Here is an 18,897-nt window from a genome sequence, read left to right as displayed (position 1 = left end):
CCTGGAAATGAACCTAGGAGTTTCTACATTCTTTGTCAGCAAATAGATATGAAACCCGCTGGCAAAGTGTGATGTGATCATTCCCTGTGATGGCTTGTCCACGTAGAGGATAACAGCTTACTATTGGTACCAGGTATTTGGTTAACACAGGTGAAAGAGGTCTGTGCTGTGAATCTAAAGGTTCAAACCCAATTTGGGGGCAGTATGTTTCCACATAATAGAATTTCTGGGGTTTTTTCAGTTAATTTCCTAAATTTTCTTTAGGAAACAATGTTAAAAAACAAACAAAAAATCTATTAAAAAGATATTAATGTTACAAAGTCAATCAGTAAAAAGTTAAGAAATGCAGAAGTTTGCTTCTGCAACTGTAATTCAGTCCCCTTATGTGTAGACACTTTAATACAGTATTTATTTACATGATCACCTACAATTCTTACTACAGGATTTCTGCCTCAGTCAGCGTTGTGTAATGGATGAGGCTGTTGTATGTAGAACCCCTGTCTCATTTGTTGCGGAAGTTGGAAGGTGTCTAGTGAATGAGTAGGGAATTGCAGAAAGAGAAAGGATGGTTTGCTGGTTAAAGTTGAATGCTGCCCTGGAGAACTGGATTCATAGAATATCAGGGTTGGAAGGGACCTCAGGAGGTCAACTAGTCCAACCCCCTGCTCAAAGCAGGACCAATCCCCAATTTTTGCCCCAGATCCCTAAATGACCCCCTTAAGGATTGAACTCACAACCCTGGGTTTAGCAGGCCAATGCTCAAACCACTGAGCTGTCTTATCCACGGTTCCTATGTGATGCTGGGAAAATCACTTAAGCCAAAATGTTCATGGTCATCAGTTGCGTTGAACATTTTCTGGACGTCTAACATAAGACACCTGTGGCCAGATTTGAAGAAGTTCTGAGTTCTTGTGACTGCAACTGAAGTTGATTAGAGCTGTGTTTTGAACATATGAAGTGCAGTAAAAATGCTAAATACTCTGGAAAAATTAGGCCCTAGGTGGCAGAATTAGTGGACACTTCACCAGTTTGGCATTTCCTAACTTTTGAGTGCTTGACTTTGCAACCTTAACATTCTTAGATTTTGGATGTAATTTAACATTTATATTGCAATAGTATCTAAAAGTTCGCAATCCAAGTTAGGCCCCATTGTTCTAGGCACTGTACAAACATATAGTAAATGTCAGTCTGTGACTCAAAGACATTACAGTAGGATTGCTCAAAGTATTTGACACAATTAAGGAATTTTTCTCTAGAGAAATATGCTAATCAAAATAACTACTTGAAATATTTTAAAATCTTAGTTAATTTTTTCATATGCATAACATGGAACTTTTGTTAGGTTTCCAGAAATTTGGACTTTAACCTTTTTGTTTTTCTAAAGGAAATATAACAGTCTTAACAATCCTGTGAACATAGGCCTAAAACCAGCTTCAGGGCTCAGGTCACCAAAGATTACAATCACAGATTTACACAAGGAGAAACTGAAAGTAGAAACAACTCCTTTAAATGAGGACTGCCTGCTAAGTAGTCGAAAGCTGGCAGCAATTGAATCTAAATCCTTAACCAAAGAGGTAAGTTAGGCATATTTACATTAAATAAAAGAAAAACATAACACTGAGAATAATTGATAAAGCATTTGTTGGGGTTTTCCGCAGGTTTATGACGGGCTTAATGCTGTACCATCTTCTCCACAAGAGAAGGAAGATTGTAATATAACTTTGACACCAAAACAGCGTTATCAGATACTCATTGGTAAGATATCACCGAGGTTAGAACATTTCATTTGGCTGGCATAAAAGTATTTATTAATAGTAATGTAATCTATACAACTTAATTATTTGCCTTAAGTAGTATGTGCTTAATGAAAAGGTGGCTTTAATATGCATGCTAGTGATTGATCATCAGTCCTGCACCTCTGCAGACAGTATAGAGGAGCAGAACACTTAGATTTAGAAGAACTGGTGTATATCTCCCTTTGCAAACTAGCTAAAGTAAGTCATACCACAGGTGTGATAGATATAGGTCACAGGATCAGGGCTGCTCATTCTCTGAAGCCCTGATGTTGCATACTATGTGGAGAAGCATTAATTTCAATAGGAGTACCCTGTCTATGGTTGTCCTCAAAGGAGAGGATTCTGGGAGGGCAACATAGTAATATCAGAATGGAGAAGGGTGGTGTCTTAAAAACTATTTTTAGACCAAATTTCAGTATGGTGTGGTGTGACAAGGAAAAACCCGTGTTTGGAAACCTGAATGGAACACCTCTACTAATGAGACTTGGTACCATAAATATTTCTCTGATTGCATTGTAAATATGTACAGGACATAAAATGTAGTTTTCCTCAAAACTAATAATACAGCCTCATAAGATATTTTTTGTTGTGTTTTTTTTAAGAAAAAACATTGTTTGAGCTTGGAACAACTCAAACTGTGTCTGCACATTTATGTGCAAAGGGGAAGGTAGTCTTTGGTTATGCAGACTTCCTTTGTGACTGCTTGACTTTCACTCGCCGCACCTGCCGCCCCTTGGGTTTTATTGTTGTTGAACATGGCAGAACACACGGTTTTTGGAAAATTCAGGACTGGGAGTATGTTGGGGTTACCTATCAAGTAGTAACCCAGACTGGTGGAAGCCAGAGTGGTGCTGTGCGGCTGTAGATAGGCTGCTGGAGTCAGAGCTGCTGAACTCAGTCTGTCTAGCACACCGGCACTCAGGATGTGACCTGCACGCTTGTAGGCTGGTTGTGAACATCCCAAGTTGGAAGCTCCTACAGCAAAGCATTGTGAAGCACCCAAGGTTACAGGGCAAGTGGTGATACAACACCTTACTTTTCTGGATTGCAACCACGAACGCTGTCACACTTGCATCTTAGTGCAACCAAATGCAAGATCATACATCTGGGTACAAAGAACAGAGGCCATACTTGTAGGTGTCGGGGATTGTATCCTCAAAAGCGGTGACTCTGAAAAGGATTTAGGAGTCATGGTGGATAACTAATTGAACAAGAGCTCCCAGTGAAAAGTGGTGACAAAAAGGGCTAATGTGATTCTTGGATGTATAGGCAAGAATATCAAGTAGGAGTCAGGAGATAGTATCACCTTAGCATTCAGCATTGGTGAAACACTTACTGTGTCCATTCCATTTCTGGACCGGTGTCCACACTTTTAAAAGGATGTTGAAAAATTGGGTAAGGTTCAGAAAGGGGCAACAAGTTAAGAAGCTAAATCTATTTAGTTTATCAAAGAGATGGTGTCAAGTTTCCTTCCCCACTCTGAACTCTAGGGTACAGATGTGGGGACCTGCATGAAAGACCCCCTAAGCTTATTCTTACCAGCTTAGGTTAAAAGCTGCCAGCACCAAAGTGTTACACAAAGAACAGGGAAAGAGCCCACTTGGAAACGTCTTTTCCCCCCAAATCCCCCCAAGCCCTACACCCCCTTTCCTGGGGAAGGCTTGATTAAAAATCCTCACCAATTTGCATAGGTGAACACAGACCCTTGGATCATAAGAACAATGAAAAAGCATTCAGATTCTTAGAAGAAGAATTTTAATAGAAGAAAAAGTAAAAGAATCACCTCTGTAAAATCAGGATGGTAAATACCTTACAGGATAATCAGATTCAAAACATAGAGAATCCCTCTAGGCAAAACCTTAAGTTACAAAAAGACACAAAACCAGGAATATACATTCCATTCAACACAACTTATTTTATCAGCCATTTAAACAAAACAGAATCTAACACATATCTAACTAGATTGCTTACTAACTCTTTACAGGAGTTCTGACCTGCATTCCTGCTCTGGTCCCGGCAAAAGCATCACACAGACAGACCCTTTGTCCCCCCCCACCCCAGCTTTGAAAGTATCTTGTCTCCTCATTGGTCATTTTGGTCAGGTGCCAGTGAGGTTATCTTAGTTTCTTAACCCTTTACAGGTAAAAGGACTTTGCCTATGACCAGGAGGGATTTTATAGCACTGTATGCAGAAAGGTGGTTACCCTTCCCTTTATATTTATGACAGATGGTTAAGAGATGAGTTGGTCACAGTATATTAATAGCTACATGGAGAGAAGAGATTTGGTATTAGAGGGCTCTTTAACCTAGCAGATAAAGGCAAAATAAGGTCTAGTGGCTGAAATTTGGCACGCATTTTTAACAGCAAAGATAATTAACCATTGGAATGTTAAGGAAAAGTTAGCACATGTGACTCCATTTTGGTTTGGGGCCCACCATTGTTTAAATGCCAGCACATCATACACCAGGAGGAGTAATCCTTAGATACTGAATCCCTGTGAAAATCCTCCTCCTTGTCTCCAGCCTGCCTTGATTCCCAGTATCTGGTTTTTGTCAGTCTCTATCTCCCTGTCTCTTGGCCTTGATGTGAGGCCTCCCATCCTGATAATAAAAGTTACTGATGCATGGCTTTAGGACCATGCTGTGTAATTAACATACTGGTATAGCACGAGGAATGCAGCAAGCAGGGATAGGTGGTAGATAAGAAAAGGGTTTGTTTATTGGCTAAGGTTTCCGATGCACGAGGGCAACATGCTTTGCTAAAAGGTATATAACCTTTGTATAATTTGCATTCAGGGTCCCCTCCTGGCTAGCAGGGGGGCACCATGCTCGAGCGTAATAAATTTAGTGTCTTTTGGGAACTCTGCAGTTGTGGACTTTATTTCTGTGCCTCAGCCTAGATTCGAACTGTGCGTGACCTGTCAGGTATAATTCGTAGCACTGGTGTGCGTGTCCTACCAGGTGTAATTCGTAGCACTTGTGTGCGTGTCCTATCAGGTGTAATTCGCAGCACTTGTGTGCGTGTCCTACCAGGTGTAATTCGTAACAGTTTTGGCGACCACGAAGGGACTCTAGGCTCGCCCCAACAAACGAGACTACACTCCTCCTCTCGGACAGCTCCAGCCGGCACAGCGTGAGTTCACCTTTGAGAACTCCGAGGAGGGGGGGTGTGAGCCGTCGCTTAGGCGATAAGGTGGCACATTTGGTGTCCTTTTGGTAGCCCATTATGGGTTCTGGGCAGAGTGTAAGTAAGGGGACCCCTTTGGCTGAAATTCTCGAGAATTGGGGGACTATTTCTGGTACCCATGTGTTAGGTGTAAAAAAAAAAAAAAAAAAAAGCTGTAATCTTGTGCAAGGTTGAGTGGCCAGCACTAACAACTCAAACACCTTTTGACTGGCCACCGGATGGTTCCTTTGCTGGAAAAAATTAACAGCGCTTAGGAAAAGGCTGGAAAACAAAGCTCCAGCCCAGATAAATTATTGGTATGTATGAAACAACTGGGCTTATGCGCATGTGAAAGGACGTCCTCTTTCCTCCTCCTTTTCTTATTCATCTCAGGGGTCTCCAGCCCCACTCTGTGCTATGCCTGCTTCTGCCCCTCCTCCGGCTTACCCTCGGCTTTCTGACTTATGCCCGTCACCTCCTTGCTTGCCAATTAGCTGTGCTTTCTGTCCAGGTGACAAGCCTCATGGGGGGAGGACTCAGGTAGCCCTTGTAAGTAAAAATATTTAAGAAAAAAGACCAGGAGGGCTGGGGGCTGGTTAAGAAGCCTACCCTCCTGGTTAATTTGGTAGTGAAACAAAGCTGGTGCTCATGGAAGGGACAGTTCAGAGAAAAAAAACAGGATCGGGCCCAAGCGGGCAGGCAACAGATAGAGAGAGAGATTGGAAAACAGGTTGAAAACTTGAAGGTCATAGTGAAAAAAGAGGAGTAAATAATTACAGAAATGAAAAACGTAAATCCCGGAATAATACTTGAAATGGTAAAATCTAAGTTAATTGGGTGTCGTTTTGGAAAATAAGCAAGTGATTTAAAAAGGGAAAGTAAGAAGTTAACTCTTTAGTTGCTGGAAAGAATTAAGCAGTTGAACTTTGTGAAATACTGGAAAGAAAAAATTCTTGGTTTCTTTGCAGCCATTTTGGAAAAAAATGGGCCCTTTTCCAAAGAAATGCAATTATACAGTGCTACTTAATTAATATCTTATTAGGCTCCAAGGGGCTACAATAGGTGGTGTCTTCCTTTAGGTGGTGTCTTCCTTTTCAGGTCGCTGTGTGTTTAACAGCAGCAGTTAAAAGTAAAAGGCAATCAAAAGTCTGGTAAAGTTTATTGTGCCCTTTTTAAAGTAAAAATCTTTAACCTGTGGATCCAAAAGCAAGCCAAAAAGCATTTGTTTTAATGTAAATTACCTAACTAATAAGGTAGAGGCCACTGAAACCTGGGCTGCCTATAAAACAAATACAAGAAAATATGGGTAATTCCTCTGTTTTGCCTGCAATTAACAAGGGTATTTGTATAAAAAAAAATATTTTAAGCAATGACTGACTGCCCAAAAGGGGTAGATCTGTGTTTTATTTTTGTCTTTCAGAAAATCAGAGAAAACTGATGCCAGCTGAAAAGCAATTCAACATCTCATGAATTTACTGGCACAATAGGAATTCTGTTCTGTGTTCTATGTCCTGTCTTGTGGTGTTTGTCTTGTGGCCAAAATTGCTGTGTTTAATTTTTCATAGGACAGTTTAGTTTAAAACTAAATAGAAGGATTAAATAAAAATGCAGATACTTGTTTTATTCAACTTGGAATACAAAGTGTTTGGATAATATCAAAAAATGTGATATACTAAAGTTTAATACATTTGCTTAAGTAAAAAAAAAAAAAATTTCATTGGCCAGATTTTTTAATTAAAAAAAATTGTTGTTAAAATTTGCACACCAACAGTCTTTGGAAGCAAGCACATGAAAGGTTAACCCACTCCCCATATTATATATGAGATCCTTCTGGCTACCTCACATTTCTAGCCAGAGGGCTGGGGAGGGAGAAAAGCTATTGGACACCAAAGGTTGTACCAAGTGGACTCCTCAAAAGTGGGTGTGCTTGTCCTGGCTTGTTGCTCCAAAGCTCTGTAATAAAGTCATTTTCCTAGAAGGGTGTATGTGGCATACATTAAACAATAAGAACTAAAGTGCTGTATAATGGGCAATGTACATGTGTTCCTTTTTAAACAAAGGTGTATAAGTAAAAAGTGAAAGTTTTCTTTGCAAGTTAATAAAAGCCAAGAAGGGGGAAAAAAATAAAACAGAGGACGAGCTAATTCAACGCTGCAGCTGGCAGGCTCAGTCCAAAGATAAGACACTGGCCTGCCCAAGGACACTACTCACAGCTAAGATTTGGCTAATAGCCAAGAAAGAGGGGGGCTTGAATGTGCCCAAGCAGCTGTGAGATCTGCAATACACTGCCAGACATTAATGAAATGTGTTAGGTCTCCGTATTTACAGGTAAAAGAAGTCCTGCTTCAAGAATCCTGAGCAAACCTGCCATTTGTTAAAACCAGGTGACTGGGTCTAAATAAAGGTCCATCAACAAAAGATTACTCTGGCCCCATGCTGGAAAGGCCCTTATTAAGTCCTGCTAACTACCCGCACCGCTGTGAAGTGCCAAAGACTGACTTCCTGGACCCATGCTTCTTACTGCAAAAAGACCCCTCCACCTCGAGATGACTTCACTTCGACTACTGATCAGCCTGTCCCTCCTTCTGGGTTTTTTTTTCTTTCCTCCTTTTAAACAGCAGGGAAAAAAAAAAAAACCAAGGTGAAGTGCTAGTAACCTCTCCCTTGTCCACTGACAAAGCTAACCTGCATTCAGTATTTGCTAAAGAAACCAAAGCACTACAGGGTGACGTGCTAGTAACCTCTCCCCTGTATAATGCAAAACCATGACTGTTCCAAGAAAAAAGAAAAAACACCTGCTCTGCTAAAACCACCAAAACCCAAGGATTCCTGACTGCAAAAGACACTGAGAATTGGCCTTAATGGCAAAAACGAAGCATTGTACATTGGCAGGGAGGAAGTTGAGGGATGTATTCTTGGGAATGTAAAGTAAAGTGGTGGGGTGGGTTTATTCCAGAGGCTGGAACCTGTGCTTGTAGGCAAGTATAAATACCAAAAACGCCTTACAGCCACGAACATTACTCCCACCATCTGCCACCACTCCTTTGCAGGTAAAGGTTCCTGGATCCATCATAGCTACGTTAAGTTGGCGCTGGGACCCCCACCTGACCCTGACAAGCCATTGGACGAGCCACTTCACGAATGAACACCATGACCAACCCATGGACTAAGCTTTCCAGCTACTGGGACCTTCACAGCCCACCAGGACTTTTTGTGTTCCTGTTTATTAGACTTACATTGGGGGTAGTGTTTTTTGTATGGTACAGGGGAGGATGTCGACATTGGTATGGTTTGCCTGGGGGGTCCTCTCCCTATTCCGAAGTCCAATACAAGGATGGGAGGGCAATAGCTTCTTGAATTTAACCCGTGCTATCAAACAGGGTGTAAATCGAACGCAGTGTTGGATTTGTATTCATACCCCCACATATTTAGGTCAGGGGGTCCCGTTGGTAGGGGTATCTATCCCCCTTAATCAACCACTCCAAGCTAAGCTATGGGCAAACACTACGTTTAACTGAAATGTTACAATCCAAATATGGTCTATTGATATGGTGGCTCAGGGTAATTATGCTTTATGTGTGTCATGACGTAAGGGCATAAAAAATATAGTTTTTATAGGGAATTTTGTGGGGTGCAAGGACACCACCCAAATCAGCTCTGGTGCGGGAGGCCCCTCTACCTACTCCAGAACCCCGTGGCCAGCCCCCAAGGGGTCTGGCTGGTATTGGTTATGCAATCACACAGCCTATAAGGTTCTCCCAGCAGGATGGTGTGGTACATGTACCTTAGGGGCTATAGTACCCGCCGTGACAGTACACCAGAACCTGACCCGGGGAGAGATCCGCAATCTAGTATGGAGGGACTGACGAAGTATTCCTTTAAACCCCCTTTCTCAACGGCCCAAAGGCTTTCACTCCTTTGTGCGCTGGTTTCTGCCATGGTTGGGAGTAAGCGAGCTGGAAAAAGCTATAGTTAATATTTCAGCTGCTTTGGAATTAATGGCAAATGCTACTGCAGATGCTCTATCTGCCCTTCAAATTGAAGTCACCCAGCTATCCCAAACTACATTGCAAAACCACCTACCCCTGGATTATCTCCTTGCAAATCAGGGCGGGGTTTGTGCTCTGGTCAACTCAAGCTGTTGTGTTTTTGTAAATCAGCACCATAGGGTGGAAACTGACATCCACATCCTCAAGCAACAGGCAGCCCTATTTCACCACATCAGCCTCGACACTACCAGCGCCGGATTCCAGGAGGTCTGGGACTGGCTCACCTCATGGCTACCGGATGTGGGGACTTGGGGATGGCGTATTTTGTATTTACTTTTTTTTGACTGTTATTGTTTTTGCGTTATTTTTTGTATGCCTACAATGCTGCAGTATGTGCTGTCGGCAGTTGCTAACCCTGCAGCGCGGTTACTCAGCCCCGATATAGCTTACTGACGTACAAAAAGAAAGGGAGGACTGTTAAGGAAAAGTTAGCACATGTGACTCCATTTTGGTTTGGGGCCCACCATTGTTTAAATGCCAGCACATCATACACCAGGAGGAGTAATCCTTAGATACTGAATCCCTGTGAAAATCCTCCTCCTTGTCTCCAGCCTGCCTTGATTCCCAGTATCTGGTTTTTGTCAGTCTCTATCTCCCTGTCTCTTGGCCTTGATGTGAGGCCTCCCATCCTGATAATAAAAGTTACTGATGCATGGCTTTAGGACCATGCTGTGTAATTAACATACTGGTATAGCACGAGGAATGCAGCAAGCAGGGATAGGTGGTAGATAAGAAAAGGGTTTGTTTATTGGCTAAGGTTTCCGATGCACGAGGGCAACATGCTTTGCTAAAAGGTATATAACCTTTGTATAATTTGCATTCAGGGTCCCCTCCTGGCTAGCAGGGGGGCACCATGCTCGAGCGTAATAAACTTAGTGTCTTTTGGGAACTCTGCAGTTGTGGACTTTATTTCTGTGCCTCAGCCTAGATTCGAACTGTGCGTGACCTGTCAGGTATAATTCGCAGCATTGGTGTGCGTGTCCTACAAGGTGTAATTCGTAGCACTTGCGTGCGTGTCCTATCAGGTATAATTCGCAGCAGTTGTGTGCGTGTCCTACAAGGTGTAATTCGTAACAGTTAAAACTTATCAAGTGATATGATGGATTCTCCATCACTTGAAGTCTTTAAATCAAGATTGATGTGTTTCTAAAATATATGCTCTAGTTCAATCCAAAGTCATTGGGCTTGACCTAGTAATTACTGGGTGACATTCTGTGACCTGTGTTATGCAAGAGGTCGGATTAGGGGATTATTATGGCCCCCTTTAAAAAAAACCTATGACTTGAGACTTAATAGGAAGGCTGGGAAGTGGGATGTAATCTGGAGATATTACATATATGTATAAGGTATGGAACTGAAAATAGTTAGGTCGTTGGTGGTCCTAGGGAGAGAGGGAATTCGTTTAAACAGGTTGTTGTATCTGTAAGAGCCCAGGTGTTTGAGTTTGAGAGGGAAGCAGTTACTCACAGATGTAGAAAGTGTTGTTAGTATATGAAGTACAAAGTGAGTGCATGTAAAATTAAATTAAAGCTGAAAAATACAGCTGAAAACTTTGTTTGCATCATTTTTTTTCACTCAATATTTTAAATTAATTTATTACCTAACAGCTTTTCTGTAAATATTCACAGATAAGGTGATGAAACCATTCAACTGTTTTAAGTACTGGAAAGTAAAAAGCACACATTGCCTTTGAGCATGGTTCATAAATGTGATCACACTCATGCATGTGAATGCTAAGAAAGCCAAATCTTTAGTAACACTACCTCACACTCTATCAAATGATTGGTTTCATTAGGGAGTTGTGCCTAAAAGCCATGGGCCAATATTACCCTCCATTTCTGTAGTTTTGGACTGAGAGGTAACAAGTTGCGTAAGTGGAGAAATAAACTCTTTTTGCTAATGCATTTGTTCTGTCATCATTAATTAAGATGAGTAAATGAACAAAGAGACTTCTTGAAATGTGATTTGAAAAGTGTACATTATCCATTTAATAAGGAGTCTGGATCAATATCTTGCCTAAAAAGCTGTGGTTCCTCAGGTATCATTTATTAAAAAGATCATTGATATGTAGAAACTATTATTACATTTTTCATTGACTGTTATAATACATGTTTAATGTACACAATTACATTTTAATAAATTATCATTAGTGGTGCCTTCAGGCACAATAATGATATTTTACATTTACCTTTACTTCTTGCAATATTTATCTTACTGTTGTAGAGAGGTGGAATTAAGATGTCAAGTGTAGAACAGAATTTTGAACCACACCGCTGCGTGCATCCAGGGTGGATGGTATTTGAATCCTAGGTTTTGGTTTTGAATCTGTCTCTACTATGGTGGTTTTATTTATTTTTCACCCTTGTGTAATTTGATGAACCAAAATGTAGGATAGTGATATAGATTAAATAGAACTAAACTACAAATTTTGATTATGCTTCCTTAGTGTTTTTGTTAACTTCATATATATTCTAGGTCCGTCCACCATAGACTTTGGTGAAGTTTGTGTGCACTCTTCATCTACGAGAAAAATGCATATCATCAATAATCTGCCTGTGCACATCTGGATACAAGTAGAAATTGAAAGTGAGGCTCTACAGCAGACTAGTCCATTGTCCCATGTGTTGCCACCTCTTTCGAAGACTTGCATTCCAGTAGTATTTCAGACTAATACCTTGGGGAAATTTCAGAAGTAAGGCTATTTATTTGCCTCTTGATTTAGGTATTAACCTAGGTGGCAAAGGAAATATACACATTTTTCACATAGGTAGTTTAAACTAAATATTATTATAACGGAAGTGCTGATGTTTTGCATGTTATGAGTTGTCGATAAGTAAACACAAAGCCTAGTTTTACACTTAAATCTTTTGCCACTGTAATTATGTTAATTAGGGATGAGATTTTTTTTACTGGCAAAAGTGTAGACACAGTTATACTGGCAAAAAAGTGCTTTTGCCATTATAGCTTATTTCATTTGGGAATGTTGCCAGTATAAGCTGTCTACACTAGGAGGGATTGCTGATATAGCTGTACTGAAAACCTTTTCTAGGGTAGGCGATATCGCAAAATGAAACTCTAACAATACCCATACAGTTGCTGCGGAGGTTGAGTCAAATATTCATGTGCACGTACAGAAGGAAGATAGAAACACAGGCCATCCTTTGAGGCAGTGTTGTAGGTGAGCAGTTTTGGGGTAAAAGATTTCCAATGTTAAAAACCCAGGGCAAAGGTAGGAACAGTGAATAGTGGGTGAAATACTGGCTCCATTGACTTCGGTGGATCCAGATTTTTCCTCGGTGTGTTTTGTTGAGCTGTGAGATTCCAAGAGAGTCAGAGATACAGAGGTTCAAGACAAATGCTTCTTGGTGAAAAAGCAGTGATGCTTTAACTGAGGTTTCTGCAAGAGGGCACTGTCTGTGTGTAGTTAGTAACCACCTCTGTTTAGGGAAACAAGTCTTGTGTACGTTTTGTAAATTAACCAATTACAGTAGAACCTTAGAGTACGAACACCAGAATTACGAACTGACCAGTCAACCACATACCTCAATTGGAACTAGAAGAATGCAGTCAGGCAGCAGCAGAAACACTAAGACAAGCAAATACAGGACAGTGCTGTGTTAATGTAAACTACTTAAAAAACAAAGGGAAAGTTTAAAAAAAAAAAAAAGATTTGACAAGGAAAGGAAACTGTTTCTGTGCTTATTTCATTTAAATTAAGGTGTTAAAAGCAGTGTTTTTCTTCTGCATAGTAAAGTTTCAAACTGTATTAAGTCCGGGTTCAGTTGTAAACTTTTGAAAGAACAACCGTAACGTTTTGTTCAGAGCTATGAACAACCTCCATTTCCGAGGTGTTTGTCACTCTGAGGTTCTACTGTACCCTAAGAAAATAACCTGAGTCTGGGTCACAGGTTTCTTCTCTAACATGAAGTTGACCTGCAAGGCCCTAGTATCTGATAACACTCAGCAAAGAAGTGACCATATATTTGACCATTAAATTGTAATGAATCAAAGCTATAGAAATGCATTTTAATGTTATGGTCCCTAGTATAGTGTAAAGAGGAAAACAATTACAAGTAGCAAATTTTTATAATCCTTTTAACTGAGTATGCCTAACGTGTACAATATTTTCACTGGGTATTTTGCTCCTAATGACTATATTTAATGTAACTATTGCTGAATATTTTACTATATATAAAATTTATTGGCTCATATGTTTTCTATATTACAGATCTTTCACTTACACAATAAACAACAAACATACTGGGCATGTGCTGGTAGTTGCAAAAGCAGTCTCCGTTGCCCTTGAGCTGTCTGCAAGGGAGCTGATTCTAAATCCAACTCCTGGTTTCCTTGCGGAAACAAGCTTTAGAGCAACAGTTAGATTATGCAATCGCAGAAACTATCTTGCTGAATTCAACTGGAAACCTATAGTCACAGATAAAGGAATAGCATTTTCTATACGGCCAGCCAAAGGTATAGTATGTTTTTAAAGCTGTTTTAAGCAACATGCAAACAATAAAATGTGGTGTGTCTGCATTTATCTTAAAGATGGCTAACATCAAATGTAAATGTTTATTTGACACAGTAAAATGTTATGTTTAAGGTTTGCATTAATACTACTGGAAGTCAGAACTATGATCAGACCACAAAGACCATAAAAGCGGGTAAAACGCTGAATTTTGATGCCCAGACTAATTTGCTTGTATAAGCTCTGGAAGTGCACCACAGCCCCATCCTGCTGTTTCTGTGCCACAGTAAACTGCTCTTCACAGCAGCTCTGCTCTGAGCTCAAGAGTTTAAGCTGCTGACTGCAAGAGTGGAATGAGGCAACTATTTAATAGTACACAGCAATACTATGCAACCATTTAGGATAGGAAGTGATAAAGAAAATCATGTACATCAAAACTGCTAAGGAATTTAGGTAGACAGAATATAATACCACAAAATTTAAAATCTGGCCAAAACATGAAGGTTAGCCAACTCTTACTTTTGTATAAAGTGCCATTGAATTAATAATTATTACATGTGTTTAGGACCTTAATTTTACATGTAATCTGAAAGATGAAATCTCCAATAGCAGAGTCCTCTTTAAAACGGTATTGGAGTTCAGTAATGAAAGGACCCAGTTTACACTGAGGTGCAGACGTTCAGATCCACTGATGCCCAGTTAGCTACCTAACTAACTCCAATTGATTTCCCAATCAAATCAAGGAGAGTTAGGTGTGCTAAATACCTTTGGCCTCCAACCAAATTAGCTGGTTTAGGATAACTGTGTTTTAAACACTGCTTAGCTCGACAGGGAACTTGGAATGCCTCAGCATCTGGGAAGTGAGGCAAAGAGATTTTTTTTTTTTTAATTTAAGGTGTGAATGAGTTCTGAGAGTGTTGAAATGTTGTTTTTTTAATTAATACTCAGTTATCCACCAATCCAGGTTTGCCTGTACTTGCATTCATTTTTGTATTATTTAAGACTGAGTTAGTACATGAACGTGATTCACGTGCTCAAAGAGTGATAAATTGTGGATACATTCTGTTGAAGTATATTGATAAACTGGGTTATGCAGTTGTTATAAGAACTTTGAAGCAAGGTTTAATTTAAACTAAGTTTATTGCTCGGCACCTTTGTAAATCAGGCCAGACATTTCTAGTAATGTGAACTGGTCACATAAAGTAAACTTCAAAAATTTTCCAAAATTGTGAATATTTACATATTTATACACATTTATCTAGGTATTGTAGAAGCATACAAAGACCTGGAGTGTGAAGTGGTTTGGCATCCAGGTTTCTGCTCTCCAGAAACAGGAGAATTTAATCTGTGTGTACATCAGGGAAACACACTTAAGCTAAAATGCCTTGCAAAGGTAATATTTAACCCAAATGGTTTTGTACATTTTTGGTTTTTAATCAACATTTTCTTGATTTAAATTTTATTTTAACCTCACATGTTCTGTATCTTATACATTGATCAAAATAGTAGAAATTCTGTGACTCATTCTTCCACAGCACAGACCAGGGTTCCTGCTCCTCCCTGGTTCTGAAACCTAATCACAGTTCACAATTTTCTCGAAACCTAGTTCTGGGAAAGGAAAGGAAAGGTCTATTGTAGCTAAATACATCAGATCGTGTATCTGGGAGGTTTACAGAACTGCTAGTAATCCTTGCTGAATTAGAACTGGCGGCTGCTCCAGAAGGACAGTCTCTGCTTCCTGGGTCAATAAAGGGTCTATGAAAAGTGTAATTCAGATGAAATCTGCGCTGCTGGGTGAATTTTTAGAGGTGGTTTGATGTTGCCTTCATCAGTAGAGCTCTTAGATTCATGCTCAAATGAGGAATTCTTTCTTTAAGAATGATGGCCAATAAGACACGTCCTCCCATTACATTTCCCACAGGCTCCCTTTTTCTTAGTCAGCTTGGAATGTCTTATTCCTGCCACTGTTTGGGTGGATGAATTGGTACAGCTTGTTATAACATGGTCTGTGCTGTGGCATACTGAGGCCTAGAAAAACAATTCTTATCCCACTCAGCTGCTGATTTCTTCTAAGGGTATGTCTACACAGCAACTGATACCTGCAGTTGCCTGTGCCAGCCAACTCAGGCTTGCAGAGTTCAGGCTGCGGGGGTGTTTCATTGCTGTGTAGGTGTCTGGGCTCAGGCTGGAGCCCGGGCTCCAGGACCCTGCGAGGTGAGAGAGTCCTAGAGCTCAGGCTCCAGCCCGGGTCCGGAAGTCTACACAGCAATGAAATAGCTCAGTAGTCTGAACCCTGCAAGTCTGAGTCAGCTGGCACAGGCCAGCTGTGGGTTTTTCCTTGCTGTGTAGACATACCCTAGGATGCTTCATCAGTATAGCACAGACACCCACCACTTCAGACTTTCCAGATGAGGCGGTACCATAGGTTTACAGATTTCTGTCAGATCAGAGATCAACCTACAGAAACAGAGGTGTGGTGGAGGGTATCCAGGACTGTGATTAGATCGTGTCATCTTGCCTGTCAAACAAAGTGAGGAGAGGAAATGCATGAGCTGTGTTGTTTTTGATCAAGCCACCATAAACAATTTAGCGGGTAAGTGGGGTCATAATTTATTTTTGTTCACATAATTATCTGTGCACTACATTAAAAAATCGCTCAAAATATCAGCTTTTGCAAAAACTTCATACCTGAATTTGATAGCCATGCGAAACTTAAACTGAAGTACAGTAATATAGCAAAAGTATTAATTTTCAAAGGGAAATAAAACACATTTTATTATTTTGATAGAGGTTTACTTTTTGATCTAGGTGGTTTGGCAAAAAGTAGATAAATGTTAGTTCCCCTTTACATTCTACTTCACTGTTTAATTTATGCATCTCCACGACTGTCTGGCTTATTGTGAAATCAAAAAAAAAAATTTAAGCTATGTTGAATTATTTATTTACATTCAGTGACATGTTATGTTTTTTCTCTCTTTCTCTTTCTTTCTTTCTCTCTCTCTCTTTCTTTCTCTCTCTCTTTCTCTTTCTCTTGCTTGCTTGCTTGCTTGTTAGCTTGGACCCACCAGTATTCAGTTTATGGAACCCAGGATACCTTTCAATCATGCTCCTCTAGGATTAACTACTTGCAAGACAGCCATTCTTCAAAACACAGGACAAAATCATGCATACTTCCAGGTGAACTGAATTATGTTGCTGTACAATTTTTTTCTTGTTTTGGACAGCTTTTCATATCTTATTAGAGTTTGTGTTCTCAGTTATTAGACATGTTCTCTGTGGTATACTAATTGATTTTTTTTCCCTTTAGGTAGTTTTAATGTTTATTGAACAAAATATAGCTACCCTCTTTAGAATCCTACCCTCTTTAGAATCCTACACTCTTTAGGGGTTCATGGGACTACTTGACCTAGTTTCTCTTCCTTCAATAGTGATGTCTGTATTAGCCCAGGCCCTCCTGACCACATTTGAGTGTAGGATAATATGCTTGTTATTACAACACTGTGTTTATTAAAAATAAGGAAACTTCTTAGGCTTACATGGCCTCTGAGAAGTTAAGCAGAAATCACTGGATAGATAAACTTCCCCTTGCAGGAGTCTTGTCCACATTTCTGCTGTGAATAACTTGCAGATCATTTTCACTCAGCTTGTATCTGTCATTGGAGAAGATGCTGTATTGGATCTTTTTGGAGTTGTGTGAAATCATAATTTTCTAATGTTCAGGAGTGCTTGTAAGGAAAAAATCAAGGCCCAAATTTTCAAAGCTGGCTTGCAAAAGTTAGCTGCACAATAAGATCTGGTACATGTTCCGCACCTCTGAAAATCAGATCATTTATTTAGGTGCCTACGTATGGATTTAGTGCCTAACTGAAAATTTTGTCCTAAACTTTTAGTCCTAGATTAATGTCACAGAGTATGATGGTTACAGTAACTAATTGTAAACTCTTCTGGACAGAAAATGTCTTTCCTAAATTCTGTAAAAATGTACATTTACAGCACTATCAATGTTTTATAACTACTATTTGTATTTGAAGGTTCTTGATTCGAACCCCTTGCCTGGCATGACTATCACTCCTTCTGAGGGGGTAGTACCTGTTGGAGGCCATGCTGATCTCAAAATCTACTTCACCCCCAATGCAGTAATGAAATTTGATACCAGAGTGGAGGTATTAAAAAAAAAAAAATCTGAAAATTTGAGTATTATCTTGTTAAAAGTATGTGTGTACGTGCATGCCAATCTATTAATCTTGCTATCCATTGATCCAGTCCAACATAATGTATTTTTTTCCTAAAAATGTTGATGATTGGTACTGTGGTTTTTCAAAATGAATATCTGTATATTTTTCTTAAAGCAATTTTTAAACATTATCTTATTATTTTGTGGTCAAAAAAGTATACTGTACTTGAGGTGATGAGTTTGTTATGAATACATATGGATGTAAAGAGTGTTCCTTTTTGAAAGTTTTGTTGGAATAGAATCAAATGTTTTATCAAAGACAAACCATCCACCCTATAAATGGGTCTTTTGAAAGGATTCAAAATAATGACAATTAGAGGAAAGACTTAAAAGCTTCTAATCTGATTGATTTAATCTAAGGGCATGGGTGTAAGATTGCCTTTGAGCATGAGTTTATTTATCATCAATTTGTCTTTCCAAAGGGGTGTTTCAAGTTATTGTGTGCCAAGTCATTTTATCTGAAAAACTATCAGAATTTATAGTTTAGCAAAACAAGAAATGGTAGGCCAAATATTAATAATTGTCTCTCTTAATCCCAATTCTGGGATGTGAATTCCACTCTTTTAATAACATGGGGTTCTCTGCCTTTCTGTACAGCAGGGATCGGCAACCTTTGGCATGCGGCCTGCCAGGGTAAGCCCGCTGGTGGGCTGGGCCAGTTTGTTTACCTGCTGCGTCCGCAGGTTCGGCTGATCGCAGCTCCCACTGGCTGTGGTTCGCCGCTCCAGGCCAATGGGGGCTGCGGGAAGCGGCGCAGGCCAAGGGACATGCTGGCCGCTGCTTTCCGCAGCCCCCATTGGCCTGGAGCGGCAAACTGCGACCAGTGGGAGCTGCAATCGGCTGAACCTGCGGATGCAACACATAAACAAACCGGCCCGGCCGCCAGGGGCTTACCCTGGCGGGCTGCGTGCCAAAGTTTGCTGATCCCTGCTGTACAGGATGCTGTGATTAAAGACAAGCAAAATAATCCGTTATTAATTATAATTATGTTGTTAAAGAAAAAGAACAAAATGAAACAAATAACCATTGTTTATGGTTTGTTAGTTACAATCTCTTCTGTATTTCTCTCTGTGGAGAGCTTTTAACAGAGATTACATTTTTGATAGCGGATCTACTCTTGGCGGGTACCTCACTACAAAAATTAAACTAAAACAGGAGTCACTGGTATCATAGATAACTAAAAC

At 40.0% G+C, this 18,897-nt stretch overlaps 1 protein-coding gene across 1 annotated transcript in view; it reads left to right on the top strand.

The window, feature by feature from the left end:
- CFAP47 (cilia and flagella associated protein 47) overlaps positions 1-18,897 on the top strand; it is a 635,949-nt gene that overhangs the window by 40,318 nt on the left and 576,734 nt on the right. Inside the window, exons 12-18 of the mRNA XM_074968655.1 lie at positions 1,385-1,574; positions 1,659-1,755; positions 11,487-11,703; positions 13,240-13,484; positions 14,742-14,872; positions 16,534-16,656; positions 17,511-17,642. Coding sequence (XP_074824756.1) covers positions 1,385-1,574; positions 1,659-1,755; positions 11,487-11,703; positions 13,240-13,484; positions 14,742-14,872; positions 16,534-16,656; positions 17,511-17,642 — 1,135 coding nt within the window. The remainder of the gene's footprint in view (positions 1-1,384; positions 1,575-1,658; positions 1,756-11,486; positions 11,704-13,239; positions 13,485-14,741; positions 14,873-16,533; positions 16,657-17,510; positions 17,643-18,897) is intronic.

This window comes from Natator depressus, chromosome 1 (assembly GCF_965152275.1).
Source record: "Natator depressus isolate rNatDep1 chromosome 1, rNatDep2.hap1, whole genome shotgun sequence".
Classification (NCBI taxonomy): domain Eukaryota; kingdom Metazoa; phylum Chordata; order Testudines; family Cheloniidae; genus Natator; species Natator depressus.
Note: the sequence above shows the minus strand (reverse complement) of the source record. Positions and strands in the feature narration are given on the sequence as shown.